Source organism: Clytia hemisphaerica, unplaced genomic scaffold (assembly GCF_902728285.1).
Source record: "Clytia hemisphaerica strain Z4C2 unplaced genomic scaffold, Clytia hemisphaerica genome assembly, whole genome shotgun sequence".
Taxonomy (NCBI): Eukaryota; Metazoa; Cnidaria; class Hydrozoa; order Leptothecata; family Clytiidae; genus Clytia; species Clytia hemisphaerica.
This window is the reverse complement of record NW_027103571.1, coordinates 75,229-95,569: the sequence shown is the minus strand read 5'-3', so window position 1 is coordinate 95,569 and position 20,341 is coordinate 75,229. Positions and strand designations below refer to the sequence as shown.

General features: G+C 34.1%; 1 protein-coding gene across 1 annotated transcript; it reads right to left on the bottom strand.

The window, feature by feature from the left end:
- Positions 1 to 5,286: 5,286 nt before the first annotated feature.
- Positions 5,287 to 19,882, bottom strand: LOC136801073 (serine hydroxymethyltransferase, cytosolic-like). Its single transcript, XM_067057698.1, has 6 exons — positions 19,503 to 19,882; positions 10,638 to 10,852; positions 9,502 to 9,873; positions 9,102 to 9,233; positions 6,322 to 6,435; positions 5,287 to 5,766 (listed from the first exon to the last, which is right to left on the bottom strand). Exons 1-6 carry the CDS (start codon positions 19,769 to 19,771, stop codon positions 5,465 to 5,467), a joined length of 1,404 nt encoding a protein of 467 aa, XP_066913799.1. The 5' UTR covers positions 19,772 to 19,882; the 3' UTR covers positions 5,287 to 5,464.
- Between the last annotated feature and the right edge of the window lie 459 nt (positions 19,883 to 20,341).

The window sequence follows — 20,341 nt, the reverse complement described above, 5'->3', positions numbered from 1 at the left end:
CCTTTGACACTATTCATAAAAGTGTAAGCTTCCTCATTAACTACAAAGTTTTTCACATTTTCTTTGAAATTGCTACTTAGCATACCTGCACTGATATTTCTCCCTGAAACTTTACGCATTGCCACATTCATTTGATTACGCAAATTAGTTTGTTGTGAAACAAAGTTAGCAAAAAAGAGGTAATCAGAATCAGATGCAAATCGCTTGTGTAATTTAAGAGAACGTTGATTGAAATATTTTGTATGAGTGAGTTTAACATCTCTGTATTCTGATAAGCCAAATTTTCCAGTTGGGAATAAATCAGGAAAGGCCAATACTTCCACTTTTTCATCTTTCAAAACATTCAAAGGAGCTTTTCCTTCACCTGGAGCCACAACAATATTTTCGTCATCAACAATTGCATGAGGGCATTTCGAAATCAAAGTTGTTTCAACACAAGTCAACCGATGCTGATCCATTGGATCCTCATTTTCAAACTCATCTTTTTCCTCAAAGTTATGAATTTGCTTGACATCTCTATCATCAATAAATCTTAAAATAACTTCTGCAGATGTTTGGGATTGTTCACGACCAATAGTGGAAAAATCAATATCTTTGTCATCCACAAATCTTATGTTGAAAGCATTCTCTGTTAAAATATCTTGCACATTAACATGTTCATATAATGGGTTGACACTTTTTAGGTGATTCAAAATAGAAAAAACAATGTCAGGTCTGACAGCCTCAGATAATACATGACCATTGTAACACAATTTGCGTTTCAACTTCATGAAAATAACATTGCTCTCATCAAGTGTTCTTGGTAACACATTACAGACCTCTTCAGTTTCAATTGGAATATTGCACACAATACCCTTGATTTTAGGAAATTGTCCTTTGGCACGATCTTGATTTTTGCAACAAAAATACGCTGTGATATAACCGCCGTTCCATCTTGTTAATGTTTTGTAAATGATCTGGCATATCATACAACTCAATTTTGTTACTTACACTCTGACACGGAATTTCTTGTTCAAAAGCTTTTTATCACAAGTTTTACAAATATAAGTTGATTATCAGAAAAACTAGGATAGGACTACACTTTGGATCGAATCCACTTTTATTGTACTTTTCTTCTTTAAATTGCATGACCGCTCTTCTGTAAAGGCAACGGTGACAAGAAACACATATGTAGAGAGGACCTTCTTTAATTTTTTCTTTAAATTTTGATATTCTTTTATCCCTATCTGAATCTTTTTTGTCACTATCTTCTTTGTCTTTTTGATACTTTCTGTTTTTTTCTTTAATAGTTTCTGAATTTTTTTGATAATGTTCTTTTCTGTTTTCTTTGATGTTTTTGGAGTTTTTTTCATAATGTTCTTTTTTGTTTCTTGATGTTTTTGAATTGGTTTTGATAAGTTCTTTTCTGTTTCTTTGATGTTTTCAAAGTTATTTTGATAATGTCTTTTGATGTTTCTGAATTTTTCATAATGTTTTTCTTGTTTTTTATTTTTTGTTTTTCATAATGTTCTTTCTTTTTTTGATGTTTTCAGAGTTTTTTTCATAATGTTCCTTTTTTTCATATGTTTTCTGTTTTCTTGATGTTTTCAGAGTTTTTTTCATAATGTTCTTTTTGTTTTCTTTGATGTTTTCTGAATTTTTCTCATAATGTTCTTTTTTGTTTTCTTTGATTTTTTCAGAGTTTTGATCATAGTATTTATAATTGTATTCAGTTATACTAGAAAGATTTTCTGTCTTACGTCTCTTTTGCTGATTTCCTCTGAATGATTTTCATAATGTCGCTTGCCTTGTTTTATTTTGATGTTGACGTCCATGTTTTCTGCACTGTTTTGAAGATAATCATTATAAACACTGTTCTTTTAAAGTTATTCATTTTTTTACTAAGTTGCTTTGATTCTCAAAAATTTACTTCTATATAAGCTATTTTAATGTTGTGCAATCATCATGGATGGAACAAACATAATTGGTTACATCATCCAACCTGAAAATTCGAGCAAAATTGACCTGCCATTGTCTTTTTCAACAATTTTGCCTTCACTGTCAACTTAGACAATTAAACATGTAAATTTTATATTTTCTTTTTCAATTTACTTTCAATATTGTACGCAATGGTCATTAATAAAAAAAATTGCTCCAGTAACGTGTTCACTAAAAAGTAGACCAAAAATATTTGTGTCAACTGCACTCTCATCTTGGAGGTATCAATGCATATATCAATTGCGAACATGTTTTTCAAACTGGTTATTTTCTATACAACACGTTGAGGTATTTCATCAATAGTAACGACCGATTTAAGAAAGTATCCTTGAAGATCTCGTCCCAGAATGCAAATAAAATCCAAACAAATCTTTCCAAATGTTAATTTTCTAACCTTTGTCCAACATATCGAAAATAGTGAATTTGTAGCAGATTGTTTATCAGCATTACCCCAAACATTTTCATGAGCTTGGTTTAAAGTTTCCTTGCACAATTTTACTATTGTCAGTTCTTGGACCTGGGTTGAGTTCTATATCCCCTGATAATAGGAGTGTGTAATTAACTTTCATAAATATAAGGTTTGAATCTATAAGTCCATAAGTAACGTTCGGATATGGGACAAACATACCATTTCTGGAAAGGTGTAAAAAAACCAGTGGTGTTTCGAAAAATGTTATCTCGTACGATTTGGGAATTGCAACGAAAAGGAAGAATAAAAGGGCTACAAATCGCATCGGTCTAAAAATTTGAAAAATAGCATTATTGCAAAGGAAAGAACCAATAACAATAGACTTACAAACACCTTTTACATTTCGCTGAGCTGTAAAAGCAAAACTTCCTATACATGCGCGATAGGCTTCGATGGATATCATATTGCAATTCTGTAAGCTTTCGCAAAAGTAAGGTGAAAGGATTTCAAAAAGTATATGAATATTTGTATATATTTTATCTCACGTGTTTGGTATATAAGAAGGTAGAGGTGTAGGTATTAGGGAAAGGTTTTGTTTGTACAAGGTTTTTATTATATATACGTATATAAGTTTCAAAGTGCAGATTTCCCTTTGCACAAGTTTCTAGGAACGGATTTCCCTTCGCACAAGTTTCTAGGTACGGATTTCCCTTCACACAAGTTTCTAGGTGCAGATTTTCCTTCGCACAAGTTTCTAGGTGCGGATTTTCCTTCGCACAAGTTTCTAGGTGCGGATTTCCCTTCGCACAAGTTTCTAGGTACGGATTTCCCTTCGCACAAGTTTCTAGGTACGGATTTCCCTTCGCACAAGATTTGTTTGTAATCAATGTATTATTTGTTTGTTCAATAGTGTATACTTTGTTTCAATAGCTTTGCTTTGGTGCAGATTTTAGCACTAAGTTGCGGATATTTAATCCGCAGTTCCTGCTTTGACACAGGGAAGACCTTCACTATAGAAAATAGCTAAGAATCTTTGAATGACTGCTTGTTCTAAAAAGAACACAGCAAATCAAAGTATGTTATATGATATGTAAAGTTTTTTTTGCTTTACACGACGAAAATGTTGAAAAACACTACACTGTCTCAATGTGAAACTTGCTGCTAGCCTTCTACTGTAAAGAGAAAAGAGTGAGCTCGAAAAGGATTAGGAAATTACCTATAATGCAACAGCTTACTATCTTGATAACCCAGATAATTTCATTCCCCAAACATCCAGCCAGTTTCTCATCTACTGACTACCAAGCCAACAAACAACAAACCAGTTTCTAGTGGTTTCTATCCTTTTTCCACTGTGAGACTAGGAAACACAGCACTGCGAGCGCATTTTCTTAAAGTGTCAGCCAAGTTGGCCGAAAAACGGTAATTTTCAAGCACTTATTAATTCAAGTCGACTTGGATTTGCCAGCTTATTGCCTCATCGACGAAAAATTCACAACTTTGACGTTATCGAGTCAAAACACAACGACCACCGGCTCTCAAAAAAGATAAGGGCCGGGAAGCTTTTCGCCGTCTCTGGACGACACGCTTCGTGTTAAAAACTCACGAAATTGACCAAAATCGAGCGTTAGACTTGGAGGAGAAGAAGAAGAAGAAGAAGGAGAAGAAAAATTACCGTTTTAACAAATATTTCCTATATAGATAGGAAATATTTAAAAAATTTAAAAAATATCTCAAAATGAAGATTGAATTTGAAGAAGAAAGATAGTTTTCCCCGTGGGAAATTTTAAATTCTCCAATCCCCAAGTAAGGCAGTAACTATTAAGCCTGCTGTCCACTAGGCTATTTTTAGCTATCGCGAAATAATAATCTATAAATAACACTGTCTATCGTGAAATTAACCTGTCTATCGCGTTATTTTATTTCACGATAGATAGGGAGTGAAAAAGTTTTCACTCAAGATTATATCCAATCGCGAAACAAAGGTTTCGCGATAGTTTTTAACAATAGAACCACCTGCATTTCTTTTATTTCAATGTTTGCATAAGATCGAATTACATGTGATCGAAGAAAAAATGAGAGAAAATCATTTTGCGATAAAAACATCTTCATCACATGAGAGCATTTTTGACTTTTGGTGTGTGCCTTAGTGTAGTGTGATTGTATTGTATCCTATTTAATAGTGGACATGTAAAATCTAAAAAAAACTTCAGACATGAGATAACATTTCGCGATTACCAAAAATAGCACTAGTGGACGGCAGGCTTTCAGGCTTGATAAAAATAGATGATTACTAAATTGGGAGGTGGTTCAAACTGAAGGATTGGCGGAAATATTGCCAATTGGTCAAAAAGAATTTACTAATTTTGATTGGTTTAAATATTATAAATATGCTATTGTATTTCAAGAAAAAACATAAAGAAAGGAAAAAAGTGTCATCATATAAATAGAAGAAAATGACAGCCATAAATACAAACAAATAACAATAGATCTTATCGGAGTTTTCGATTTTTCTAAAAAAGCGATGCATTGTGGGATTGTTTCAGGGTATTACAATACAAATCTCTTAGGAATAGACGATATCGGATTTAGATAAATGCAATGCATTCTGGTTTCTAGGGACTCTCAAAGGAATTATAATAGATCAATTATAATAGATTATAATTCCTTTGAGAGTCCCTAGAAACCAGAATGCATTGCATTTATCTAAATCCGATATCGTCTATTCCTCGACGGCATTCTATCGTAATACCCCCAAAACAATCCTACAATGCATCGCTTTTTTATAAAAATAAAAAACTCCGATGTCTATTATCCCTCATTACTGTCAATCGAAGGATATATAGAATAAGAAAGAACAATAAACAGAAAGGTTTGGTATACAAAATACCCATAAAGTAAAATATAAATTAAAAAAATTATAAAAAAACGATAAAAAATATCTTTTTAAAGTTTTGTGTATCCAATCCCGTGACAAAGAAACGCATTAATCCAATCCCAAGAGTCATTAAATGTCAAAACCTGTAGAAAAGCTTACGTACGTGAGACGAGCTCTTGAAATGTCCCCGTTGTAGTCAATGTTTATTCTAGTGGTGGAGGGCCAGGCATAGGGAAGGTCAAGGCGTATGCCTCAACTCTTTGCCGTAAATCGTCAACTTTGACCTTCCAAGTTTCCAACTGTAAGGCCTCTTTGTATTGCTTGAGGGTACATTTGCCAAGGGACGAGGAAACTTCGATGGACAATTTAATTGCTTCTTCGATGAACTCGACGACCTTTTCGACATCTTTTTCAAAGAAATTTCGTGACGTCAAAGCAGATGTACCAATGCGGATGCCACTCGGCCGGAGCGCACTTTTGTCACCGGGAACGGTGTTCCGATTAACTAAGAGAAGGGAAGAGTGAATACAAGTTGTAAATATTTCAAAGTAAAGTTTAATTTATTTTTCTTTCCGTACCTTAGCCAATGAAATTTTTGGCTTTTAACAAACCATACCCTTTTTTGGATATTACAAAGTCAGCTATCTAGCTGTGAGGTTAATTTTTTGTGAAAATGTTCCCAACAACATGCTAATATCATTGGAAAACGCCTAAGCGCCAATTTTCGGCCATCGCTCGGCATAAGGTGGTTGATACTTAACAAATCACCCCATTTCCTTATTTTCGTTGTAAACTTACTTTAAAAATGCCATGGGTTAGTTAAAAGGAATTTTGGAGATGCCATTTTTGAATAAGATCCTCAATCAAAATTATTTCCGGAATCCTTGAGAACGAAATTTAGCTGAGTGGTACTTAAAGTGTTAACCACAGCGGTGCCATCAGAAACCTTTCATAAGCTATGAAGTGAAACTTGAGCCACATTCGAAATAAATCGTTAACAAGACTTACAAAAAAAGCCAGTGACTATTAAAAAGCTGGAAGGAATTTAAAAGGAACTCACCACTCATACTACAGATTTCCAACATGATGTCAACTTTTGCACCGTCCGTAGCTTGGCCACGGAAGTCCAGTAAAAACATATGAGTGTCTGTGCCGTCTGAGACCACTTTGTAACCTGTAGCGGAAGAGAATGAAAAAAGATTTTCTGGTCAAAGAAGGTTAAATTATTGACTTTATACTCTTATACACTTTTTTTATAAGAATGGTGTACTTTGGATCATGGTCAAGTATTCTTATTAAGAAAGTGCCAAATATGAGGGTGAAATATTCTTAACGTATTCTTACCTTTTTAGACTCGACTTTTTCACAAACATGAGAAATGATCAATTTGAGAGTTTTGAGTGAACATTTAGGTTAAAATTACATTTTTCTTTCTCAAAGTTTCAATTTTATCTCTAACAAAAGAAGCAGTTTTTTCTGTTAACCAAATACAAAATGACTGTATTCTTATCAAATTCTGTGAAATTCACCCTAGAGGGTATTCTTAGGGTATTCTTACAATTTTGCCAATTTTCACCCTGATATTTCAATTGAAGATATTCTTAAAAAAGCGTGTAAGTGGGCTCGAGTTGAAATTTTTGGATGGGTACAGTATATGGCCCCCAAAACGGAGACGGCCCCCGAAACGGAGGTTTTCATTAAAATGAAGATTGACTTGTAGATTTATCAGAATTAAACAATTTTTGTTTATTTTGAAAGAATGATGGTTATACTTAAAAATGAGCATGGTTTTGCTGGTTTGAGACAGATTCAAAATAACATATTTGCGTCTAAAGGAAATATTTTAACACCAAAATTAGATGAAAATTGCATATAACTCACTCTAACTCCTTGGATAGTGAAAACAAGTTAAGAAAACGGGGTATAGGAAACTTTCTACACCTAATGCCATTTAGAAAATGCAAATACATCTGTGACTTTAGAGGCTGGGTAAAAGATATAGCATCTTGAAGGTCAACCAGTATTTTGGAGCCCTAGAATCAGCATTGACAAAACCGAAAATTCTAAATATGAGAAAAAGCTAAAAATCTTGGAATTCTATTCCTTTCACCCTGAGTTAATAGTTTATAACAAAAAATTAACATTATATATAAAAATTTTCGCTGAATCGGAAAAAACGGCAAATTCTGTCATTTTTTTGCAAAATATAGGAGAAAAATATCTTTAAAGCTTAATATTTTCAGTTTCAGTTAAGCTTTTTTTCTAAAATTTTCACAGCGTATATTCCATACATGAATGAAACTATTTTCATAAGAGATTTGTTTTTAAAAACTTGATTAAGACGTTGTTAAATCAAAATTGTCATTTTGAAAATTTCTAAATTTTCAGTTTGGACTTTGCAATATCGAAAATCTTGAAATATTTCAAAAAAATCATAAATTTTGCATCCATCGGGTCGTAAATTTAAGGGAAAACACAATAGTTATATTTTTCCCCCTATTCCACTGTGCTAATAATTGATTTTAACTACACCTCCGTTTTGGGGGCCCCAAACCTGCATTTTGACAACCAGGGGTATACTGTAAAAATTTTATCAAATAAATTTATGCCCAAAACCCAAATAAACCCGTAAATTTAAGGGAAAACACAAATATGTTCATAGTTTTTCCCCCTATTACCACTGTGCTTAATAATTTGATTTTAACTACACCTCCGTTTTGGGGGCCCCCAACCTGCATTTTGACAACCAGGGGTATACTGTAAAAATTTTATCAAATAAATTTATGCCCAAAACCTAAATAATATTTCAAAACTATGGTCAAAATTTTGTATTCATATCTTAAAGATATCTCGAGAAATCGCTAAAATTTCAAACCTCCGTTTTGGGGGCCATTAGAAAAAAGTTACCTATCTTTAAGCGATTGAAAAATATTGTTGAAATTGAAAATTTTGAAAAAGAACTTCCAGGAAATAAATTAGAGATGTTAAAGTTTTTCTTGCAGCAAAGATTTTTGTAAAATCTCTTTTCCTCTAGATTTGAGAGAAATTTCAAATTTGATCGCCGTTTTGGGGGCCACATACTGTAATGAAGCAACTTATTGGGTGTTCTTTCACCAGATGCCACTTTTGAAGTAAAATCCTTCGCCAGATTTCGAAAAATGTGACGGGTGAAAACAAAGGCAGCGCTAGATTGAATCCATCATTCTAAAAGCAGTACAAATCTGAAGGTTTCACTTTTTTACTTTCTTGATAAAGGTTAGAGATTCCTCTCTTCCTTTAAACTCAATGGGCAAAATACACCAATCAAACTTAACATTGCTAATAGACCATGCCCAAATTCGAGTGGGAAACCGGATGAATAGAAAGGTCAATCATTATTTTGCACAGTGATGATGTCTTTGCGACGAATATCTCGAGCGACTATTTAGAACTAGAAAGGTCAATTAGTGATATTAATGACGTAATGTTTTATACGAAAGCACCCACAAAAAGACCAGGTGTTTGCCACTTATTTCGAATATTCCGTACTTACCTATAACAATCCAAAAGTCCCCCTAACAATCAAAAGCGCCTAAATCGTAAAAACTCAGAAATTGCTTCGGTAAAGCCACTTTTCTACTTTTCCTCGAACACATGATGATGTAGCGCCGTTAGACGTTAATTTTTAACATTGCAATGGCTTCTTCTCGGGTATCAACTCCAAAAATACTCCGATCAAAGATTGCGGATATAGCTTGGTCAAGGGATATATAAAGGTCAGGTGTTTGGAACTGGTTGTTAGGGCTTCTCGACTATCCCTTATATGTTGGTGTGCCTTAGTGGAAAATAATCTAAACAAACCTTTCTTGGTAAATAGATCAGCCATTGCTTGAGCATTCTTAATCACTTGTAAAGCGTATTCTTTGAATTCTGGGGTCAGAGCTTGCTTCAATGCAACTGCAACTGCTGCAATGTTGTTATTGTGTGGTCCACCTATTTAAAAAAAATTAGTAAATGAAAATTTTATGGCCCTATTGTAATCAAAGTATCTTACACTTGAGAGCAATCTCTAAATTATTATAGTACAGTATGTGTATCTATGTTCCGTCCACTAACATCTGGATAATGCTTTTTATAAGTAAGTATGTTAATCTGGTGGCTGTCTGTGGTGCCGAAAATAGAGAGTCTATCCTCTTTTCTATTTCTAAATCTTATATCAGGAATTATTTTTCTTTGTGATGAAACGATATTTAACATTTACCTTGTAGTGATGGGAAGACAGCCATATCGATTCGATCAGCGAAGTCATACATGACCGGTTTCCCAGATTTGTCAACAGATTTTTGTCCAATCCTATAAAAGATCATTCCTGAGCGTGCTCCGCGTAAACTTTTATGCGTCGTAGTAGTCACAATGTGAGAGTGCTCAAAAGGACTGGGAATGGCACCTGCTGCCACCAGACCACTATAGTGTGCAACGTCTGTCATGAGGAGGGCACCTACTTCGTCAGCGATTTTACGGAATCGTGCGTAGTCGATGAGACGAGAGTAAGCGCTGGCACCAGCAATGATGATCTTTGGTTGGAAAAGTTTTGCAGTTTCCAAAAGCTTGTCGTAATCTATCAAACCAGTTTCTATGAGGATAAATTAAAACATTATGTTGTCGCAAGGATTTTGCAAGGACCTTCAGGTCAGAATGCCGACGCTCGTTTATTTGAATAGAAGTTTTTCCGTTTTGGATCTACTAGTAATCGAGAGAGTACTATTTTAGAGTAATTGAAATAAGGACCTCAATAGCAAAAACAAAAACAATACTTCTAGTAGCCTGGGAGATTAGTTAGTATTATGCGATTCAGTCAGATGAAGCTAACCAAATTAACGCCATCAGATTCTTCATTATCATTAAAATAATGTGACCTTCAAACAGGTTTCATGTCGAGATTCCAGAAAAATTATAGTGGTTTTTACGTTTTTGTAAATTACGTAACTTCCGCCAACATGGAAGCAAACGTTCAATTTGTATAAGGGATCGACTCTACATATTCGAACGTTTGCTTCCATAATGGTGGAAATTAAAAACTTCCAAACAAAACTTCCGAACGTCAAATCTCAATATTCTGATTCCGAGCGTCATTTAGTTTTCCTTACTCCTTCCGATGAGTCCTTCTTCCCGTATCTGTTCGAGTTGTTAGTTATTCATATATTTTATACACATAGCATATACATTATATATGACTTTTCTTGTAAGATAAACCAATATTTTTGGGGATCAAGAAAATGTAAGTTTACAAAACATGAAAATCTCCTTACCTGGGTTGACTTTATACGGCATGGAATAGCAAAAACAATAACAATAAGATATTATAGGTTTCCTGATGAGGTTTAAGAAAAACTATACCTTGGTTGACTTTATACGGCATGGATTCGAAATAAATCGAAGAAGCTGATATTTTCTTGGTCAAGGTACGGTAGCCATGTGTTAAATGGCCACCATCAGGAAGGTCCAAACCCATGATACGATCGTGTGGTTGCAATAGGCCGGTGAACACTTCGAAGTTGGCTGGTGATCCAGAGTAAGGTTGAACATTGACACCCCATTCTTTGTCATCCAGTCTAAAAGAATAACACGAATTTTACATGAATACAAAGATATGTTATTCCTTGTATATTTTCTTACATTTTTTCCTAAAAGAAAATCATACAAAAATTCATGTTTATTTAGTATGCAGTGTGTTAGAAAATCATATTTGGCTTTCTTTTCTTTTTTGAAAGATAATACAGAGCACTAGAATTTTTGAGTTTATAAGCTAAACTTGGGCAAAATATAAATAAACCGCCGCTGAGGTTGCAGTCCCCCCCCCCAAAAAAAAGACTAGCATGAATTAATGAAGAATTCAAACAGAAGAAAGTAAACCTATCAGCGTTGCAGGAAAAGCTTTTTTCATGGAGATGCAAATTTCAATTTTTAGCCATATTTTCCGTACTTGAATGCTAGTCCCTTCTTAGAAATTAGGAAACCAAAAACCCTTTATCCACTTCACTTTTGATTGGTTTTTTGAGTCTCTCAATCATCCAATTTGGAAATTCGATGATTCACCATTTTTCTCACACTGTTTGAATCCGCTCTCCTGTAGGGATAATAATTCGGGAGCAGTGGTTCGTCCGGCAGTGTGGAAAGAAAAAGGTCAAGTTGTCTTTTGAATTTAATTTTTGTGCAGTTTGTCATATTACGAATGTAGAATGGGAGAGAATTGAAAAGCTTAGGTCCTTCTTCAGATAGTGAGCCTCTCCAAATGTTTTTAGTGTTTAGAATTTACTTCTTTAAGGTGGCATTTTCGTCAGAACCTCTGGTTTTCGTAGCAGGTGATACCCCCTTTGTTCTCAGAGTGGTTGAAATTTGGAGAAAATCTTTCTAAGATATACCAAGTATAGATGATTTGATATCTTTCTCTACGTCTTTCCAGACTGTATAGTTTTAGAGTTTTAAGTTTTTCCCAATAGTTCAGTTTTTGTAAAGAGAATATTCCATTTAGGAATGATTTTTGAAGCTGTTCTAGTCGTTGCATTTGGTGTCTCTTGGATGGTGACCATAGCTGTGAACAGTAATCAGTGTGAGGGACTGCCAATGTCTTCCATAGGGTCAGTATTACAGTGGGGTCCCTTGTTTTGAAAGTTCGATATATCCACGAACTGATGCCTTTGACTTTGTCGATTACATTTTCTATATGATTGTCATATGTCATACCCACATCTAAAGTGATCCCAAGGTCTTTGACTGTAGTCTTGGTCTCTATCACCTTTTGGGTATCAGAGAAGTATTTGGAGAATTCTTTAAGTTCTTCATTTCTACCATAATTGAGATGTTCAAATTTAAGTCCATTCAATTTCATGTTATTCAATCCAGTCCACTCATAGACTGCGTTCATGTCATCTTGGAGCTGAATGATGTCAGCATGGTTTTTGATTTCTTTCATTAGACGTGTATCATCAGCAAATGATGATAAGAAAGAGTGTAATATCTTTTTGTCAATGTCTTGTATCATTATCAGAAACAGTAGTGGTCCAACGACTCTTTTACCTATAACTTTTGAAGGAAATCTTCAATCTTTATAAATTTGGTATCGTTGGAGAGATATTTGTGAGTGGAACAATTTGAAACAAAAAAATTTCAAAAAAATTCTAAAAACGAAGATGAAAACAAAGAAGAATGAAATAAGTCGTTCTGTGTGAGAGAGAAGTTGGCTCAGGCTGGAGCTTTTGAAAATCTCAGACCTCTGAGGTAAATAAAAACTATGCGCAAGCTGGCGCAAGTGAAATATTAGTTTGAGGGGTTCCTATTTCTCTAAAAGTGTCAAGAATTCAGGCCATCTTGTGTCATCATCATTGTCAGGTGTATGGTGGCCGAAGTTTATTTTTCAAGTGGCAGTCCTCGGCCACCATACAGGTGTCAGTCTATAATTTTCTCAGGTAATCCAAATTTTATGAGAAAATATTAAATGCAACCATCAACCAAATTGTGCATTATAAACTTAATCTACAAAAACAGTCACTTAACGCTCTTTTTCTTTCTTTGAGTGTAAAAAAAGTATTTTTAATGGATTTTACATTAAACTGAAAAGCAGACAGTTGTTGAAAAGAAGTTCTTTGAATTTATTTTTGAGGTTTGAATGGAGCAAAATTTATTGAATTTCTTAAGATCTTTCATCTCTTTGTAAAATTTACTGAAAAGCTCTCTTTCATATAAGACCCTTCAAAATTTTGCATTAACTTCTATGCTGGCCAGGCAAGTAAACCACAAAACCTGTTATCAGCATTGATCTTTGACATACATAAAGATTAAGAAACGGTGTATCTTTGACATATTTTGAAAGAAGGCTAGATTGGCTATCTACTTATCTGGTTATCTAACAAGTCAATGGGTCACTTTATCAGTGCAGTTCCTTCTTTGAAGCTTCAAACAAAGACCAGTCCTCCAATAGAATGAATTTCCACACGAAAAGTGAGTATGGTGTGGTCACAAGTGAAAAGTTCATTTTCATACCTTAGGACATACATCTTTTTCCCAACGAGGTGAACTAAAGTCTATTCACAATAAGTGTGCACTCTTTTTTCTTTTACCTATAACTTTTGAAGGAAATCTTCAATCTTTATAAATTTGGTATCGTTGGAGAGATATTTGTGAGTGGAACAATTTGAAATAAAAAAATTTCAAAAAAATTCTAAAAACGAAGATGAAAACAAAGAAGAAAAAAAATGAAGATCTTGTAGAAAAGTGCTATAACTTTTATTTTCGCTGGAGAGATTCTTTGATCTTAGGAGGTCATCACTGTGAAGAAATTTCACTAAAATATTTATTCAATGTAAAGTTATGATACAAAGTTAATAAGTGATTGACCCCAAAAAACAGCAGAAAACAGCGTTTTTAGACGTCAATCAGCTTATAACTTTGTTTGATATCTTTCGACTGAATGATTATTTTTGAGAAATTTTTTCACATTGATGATGTTCAATGATTGAGGATTCATTTCAGTGAAAATGATAGTTATAGCACTTTTCTACAAGATCTTCGTTTTTTTCTTCTTCATTTTCATCCTCCTTTTTAGAACTTTTTTAAAGATTTTTTTTATTTCAAAAGGAAAAAAGAGTGGACACTTATCGTGAATAGACTTTAATCTCAATCTAAGATTTTCAGTTTGAAAAAACACATCAGATTACCTAACTTTACACATACCTTAAATTCTCAACATCCTCTCAGGATTTCTTTAATTTTTTTTCATAGTTCAATCATGTAATAAAGGTTTTTATATGACTATTATTGTATTTTTATGTCAATTTGAAAAACCACTATTTTCGTCAGATTACCTAACTTTACACATACCTTAAATTTTCAACATCCTCTCAGGCTTTCTTTTATTTGTTTTTATAGTTCAATCGCATATAATAAAGGTTTTTATATGACTATTATTGTATTTTTATATGTAGCAAGAATGGGCCTTTGGGCCTGATGTTACTTAAAATATATAGATAGAATATATAGATAGACACGGTCCAAAATGTAACGATTTTGAATAGATTTTGATGATTGATTTTATCTATTAGGTACATCATCGTAATTTTAAACATGAAGGATAAAAAAAAATTTAGTTAAAACATTAGGGTACCACTTCTTGGCGAATTAAGTTTCTACTTACTATGTTGGCTATATCTTCTAGGCAAAAAGCGGTAAAAAAAGATGCGAACATAAATCTCTTTAAGAGTGTGTCAGACTAGCTCTAAAGCTATAAAACAGCATCTAATAACATGAAAACCAGAATATGATTCTTCAATGGGAATCAAAACCATAAAATCAATATGTCAGATCTAACAAAATTAATAACGGCACTGTCATCATTGACAATAAAACAAAGGATTTTCTGTCAAGAGTCTTGTAAACATTCCAACAACTTCCATCTCAGGCGAGTTAAGGCAAGTCTCAAACATATTTTGTGTGACGTGCACCGCTTCCTATTGTTCCTTAACTTTCATATAGTTCAAAAGAAGCGTATTAATGAGAGGATTTCAGAAAGTGTTGGGCCGAAAATTTAAATTACGCCAATCTCAAGATATCGACCAAAAACTGATTTTGACGTTATGAAATACATCGAAAAACACGTCATAAGTAAGATTCAAATGACTCATTATTGAAAACAGCGATAACTTCAAGGCTATTAATGCAATCAACACTAAATTTTGACTGGAGACGTAGATCAACGATTCTAAAATATTTGTTGAGAAATTTTCAAAATTTTTCTGTCAGTAAAAACTAAAATACGTCAAATAATGATGACATCATCAAAAAATTTCAATTTTTTTTCATGCATTATTTCAAAATCAAATCAATGAACGTCTCCAGTCAAAATTTGGTGAGTTATGGAATCGAAGTTATCGCTGTTTTGAAAAACGACGTCATTTAACTTGTCTTTTTGACGTGTTTTTTTTACGTATTTCCCAACTTCGATTTCAGTTTTTGGCCGATATCTTGAGATTGGCTTAATTTAATTTTAAATAGAAAGTTGTATTTTTTACTGCTCTATTCACAAACTGAATTTGAAAGATCTTCTATGTGGCATTTTTTTGAAAACTTCAAAAAACTGATTTTTGTCCTGCTTTTGCGGGACTTTGGCTTAAGTGCTTGCGTGCAGCATAGGGTACAAAGTCCAAGTATGCATTTCCCGTAATTTTTGTATGAAGAGTTAGGTCTATACTGTGTGTGCTGGTCTTAGTGACCATGATCGAATAGTTATTGCTGACATCATCTGTCACCCACGACGCAGCCGTCCAGTAAAAAGAACTGTCCACCTATGGAATCGTGCCAATATTCTAGATGAAGCACTATAACTGTATTGTGCACTCTTTGGATGTTTGCTACGCATTATTCATTGATCAATATTCCTGATATAAAAAAACTCTGTTAAATCTGACGTTACAAATTTTTGTCAGAAACATAATGAGGACACTCCAGTAAATGATCTTTGGAATGATTTTGTCAACCTCACCGAATATGCCATGTCAAAAGTACCATCTCGTCGTCAAACACGGGCATATAGAAAAGCTAAGCGGACAAACGATGAAGACGACTGGATAAGGTTTCGCTCATTGCATTCTAACAACAAGAAAGCCTGCCAAAAAGCATATTAACTCTTACGTCAATGAAACTTTTATGTCTGATGATCCTAAACGTTTTTATAAATATATTAAAAGTAAACGCCAAGACAGTGTTGGAGTATCCACTCTAAAAATCAATGACCAAGTTATCATTGATGATGCAAAAAAGACAGAAGTTCTAAACAACCAATATTGCAGCGTTTTCTCAGAACCAGATGGTAAAACCCCTCCTATCCTTAAAATCAACGAATGGAATCGCAAAGCTAATCAAATCCTTGAAACCTTCCAAAGCTACATGACCAGATGGTATCAAAGCTAAATTCTTGATCGAATTCGTTGATGAAGTCTCACCAGCCATTAAACTAATCTTCGATGCTTCCCTGAAACAGTCAATAGTTCCAACAGCCTGGAAACATACCCTTATCGTTCCTGTCTACAAAGGAGGTGGCAAGTGTAGAAGCAACCCCGAAAGCTATAGACCTATATCACTTACATCAATCGTATGTAAATTGCTTGAACATATTCTATACAGCAAAATGATGACTCACCTATCAGATCACAAAGTTCTATCTGAACTTCAACATGGATTTTGAGAAAAGAGATAATGCGAAACCCAGCTTCTCCTTACTACCAATGACTTTGCGAAAGAGTTAAACCAGGGAGGCCAAATGGACTCAATTCTCCTCGATTTCAGTAAAGCGTTCGACAAGGTAGACCACAATAAGCTATGCCATAAACTCAACCATTATGGAATCAGAGGTAAATATCTTTCATGGATTGAGTCTTTCCTTACCACTCGATCCCAACAAGTCTTAGTCAACGGCAAATCATCTTCGCCAGCACCACTGAAATCAGGTGTACCTCAAGGAACAGTTTTGGGTCCCTTATTATTTCTGGTGTACATCAATGATTTACCTCTCTGTGTGAAATCAGTCTCTTTACAGATGACGCTTATCTTTACCAACCAATAGCTTCACGGTCTGACCCTAGTATTCTCCAGAGTGACTTGGACAGTCTCCAAACGTGGGAACAGTTGTGGAGCATGGAATTCCACGCAATCAAATGCAAGCTAACGAATAAGATTTAAACCTATATTATCAGATTATACCATCCATAATGAAAAGGTTGAATCAGTTGATAGCGTGAAATACCTTGGAGTCATTCTCAACAAAAAACTGAAATGGGATGCTCATGTTAATATGGTATACAAGAAAGGTTCACAAAACCGCAATTTTCTACAACATAATTTAAGAGGTTGCTCCAGAGCTATCGAGGCAAAGGTGTATAAGACGTATGTAAACCCGATTTTGAATTACGCTTCCACCCTATGGAACCCTGTTGGTGAGGGTAATCAACACTTGAGAGACAAGCTTGAAATGGTCCAAAGAAAATCAGCTCGTTTCGTGCATGCAAATTGGAACCGATACTCAAGCCCATCAGCTATGCTTAAAGAACTTGAGTGGAAAACTCTAGGAGCAGCATAAGGTTTGTAATTTGATAATGATGCACAAAATCATCCATAAATCTGTCGCCATCCCAGAATCATTCCTACCAAGTAGAGCGAGATATATAAACTGTATCCGTTTCCAACAAGTACATGGTCGCATTCTGGCCTACAGAAACTCATTTGTACCTTTCACTGTTTATCTTTGGAACGATTTAAAACCTGAACTTACAAATATTATTGAACTATCGTCTTTCAAATCAAAAGTTGAAAATTCTGGCTAAAACCACGTAATTTTAATTTATACCGGGTGCGCCACAAAAAAGTTTCTCTCTTTGAAACTGAATTTCTTGAAATCTAAGAATAAAGAAACAACCATTCCTATTCCATCGGACAGAAGAAAGATGAACTTAGATTTCGATGGTTCATTTATGAAATTCGATTCATTAGATCAAAAATTATGCTCAATCGAATAAAGAAGTTACTTTCAGAAAGTGCCCAAAACGTTAAAAATCGACCTATCAAATTTTTATTTTAAAATTGGTAATCGCAAGAGGCTTTAGCATAACTTTCAATCTAATGAACCGAATTCAGTAAATGACCCTTCGAAATTCAAGTTTATCTTTCTTCTTTTCAATGGAATAGAAATGGTTCTTTTGAAAATTCTAGATTTCGGTTTTTAGTTTTAAAGAGAGAAACTTTTTTGTGGTGCACCCGGTATATACATTTTTGCATAAAATCAAACATGTAAATAATTTATTTTCAAACTTTCACAAACACAATATTTAAATATTTATATCAATTTTTACCCAATTAATTTAATTTATATTATATTATCAGCATCTTTGTGCCTTAGTCTCGGCCTTATTCTAGTCTTCTTGAGCACCTTTGATAATAACTTCTAGCTAATTTCAACTTAGCCTGCTCGAGTCTCTAATTTCTATGCATCAGTACTTTACACTAGTTTAGCATTTTATCCCTATTACATTTATGTAACTTACTAAATAAAATTTATTTTTAGCAATTGTTTTAATCCAGGACTCTCCCACTTCAAATTTTAGCCACTATTTTACAACCAGCTTTTCTTTATCTTTGTATATATACCTCTTTTGTTTTTTGTTTGGGGTCTTGTTGCGCACCTTCCTAGTTTTGCTGCTTGTTCTGCCACTACTTTTACTTTAATTCAGCCTACTCTAGCCATTTCTCTAATTTAGCCTACTCAAGCTATTTCTTTGTGTCCTCTATTAGTGCAAAAAATTAGGTTATTCACTTTTTATTTTTATACAATCTTATAATTTGTATGTATGGATAATGGGTCTTAGGATCTTTTGATAGTTAAAATATAGATGGATAGATAGATGTGGGTATGCTTTTTTTGATACAGTAGCAACCGCATACAGGTACTCACCAAATGTTCTTATCTGGCTGTGTTTGTTTATCTCTACAAACAAAGATTTATTATAACTCTTATTGAAGTTTTAGATAAATGTTAAAGAATAGTAACATTTTCCAGTAAAAAAATCTTCTAGGGCGGCAATCACAAATATCTTCATTTTGAGTCCTCATTGGGTTTAAAAATTGAGTCGGTCAGTCATAAAAATTTTCGATAAGATGAATAAAAGATCGATGCATGATAGATTGATAAATAATCGATAAATAATCATAAGCTTAAAAAAATCTTGAGTATCGATCTTGAGTGTCGATCTTGAGTATCGATCCTCTATCGATCTCCTATCCTGATCGTTAAGTAATCCATCGATCACATATCGATCCGTCATCGAGCCGTTCCGATGATCCATCCTATTGAGCGCGGGAGTCTGGACAAAGTCAAAATGCCGCCAATGCGCTAGAAATCGCTCGCAAAAAATCGGCATTAATAATAAAATTTTTGAACGAAGGAAACGTCATCGACAGAAAAAGTCCGACAAATTTACCGACTCAATTCTACTCAATTTGCGAAACGAAGATATTTGTTATTGCCGCTTAGCTAAAGCTACCTTCAAAAATAGAGTGTAAACACGTTATGTAAAAAGACAGACAAATTTGATTTGTTGAATGAAAATAAAGTGTCTAATTTATATAAATTGTAAAAGAAAGAAATTCCACAGAAACAAAAAATAGGAATTTTTGAAATTTGATATATATTTACTACTACTATATATATTTATGTCATACCTGAAAGCAGCAAGAGCCCTCCTCTTGCAAACAATCTCCATTTCATCGATGAATTGAGCACCGCCATAATAACGATTCCCAATCTTTCCCTCTGAATATTTATTTGTGAAACAAGACCCAAGAGCTTCAAAAACAGCTCTGCTTGTAAAATTTTCTGAGGCAATCATTTCTAATCCTGATCTTTGCCTTTCATCTTCCTTCTTCATGATTTCGTACATTTCAGGGTCATTTTCTTTCAAAGGTTGTCTTAAATAATCTTGATTATCCATAGCTGAATTCAAAGGTGATGTACAAGAGCTCGCTAAGATAGAGAATGAAAAGAGGGTGCAGTTCCCTTGCAGATGGTTTTTGTCAGCTGGCTGAGGTCTGAAGTTCAGTGTCCACGATGGCAAAATTACAAAACATAAAAACACAAAGCACGTTTTTTTAGGCGGGAAAAGGATATCGGGATCAAAAAACGGGCTCAAAATCCCGCTTTTAGGGCAAATCGGATTAAAATCGAAGGTTTCAAAATGGTAGCGAAGAAGTGTAAGACAGAAAATAGATGAGAAGGACAGAGAAGGTGGTGTCTGCATTTGAACAAATGAACAAATTTTAGAACAATTCACATATTTTCGAAAGGTCGTGGCGTCTTCGTACGGGTGAGAGTAGATCTTGTATATCTCTATCTTTGATCTGGAGTTCCTGAACCTTTAGGATGTAACTTGGTCTTGGCAGTTTCCATCAATATTAGGCAGTGTAGACCTAACTGTTCATACAAAAATTACGGGAAACGCATATTTGGACTTTGTACCCTATGCTGCACTCAAGCACTTAAGCCAAAGTCCCGCAAAGGCGGG

Coding starts and splice junctions, on each gene's coding strand:
- LOC136801073 (XM_067057698.1), bottom strand. CDS start 19,771: ATGGATAATCAAGATTATTTAAGACAACCTTTGAAAGAAAATGACCCT. Junction 9,874..10,637: donor GCCGTATAAAGTCAACCAAG/GTATAGTTTTTC, acceptor TTATCCTCATAG/AAACTGGTTTGATAGATTAC. Junction 6,436..9,101: donor TGATCTATTTACCAAGAAAG/GTTTGTTTAGAT, acceptor CTTCCGCTACAG/GTTACAAAGTGGTCTCAGAC.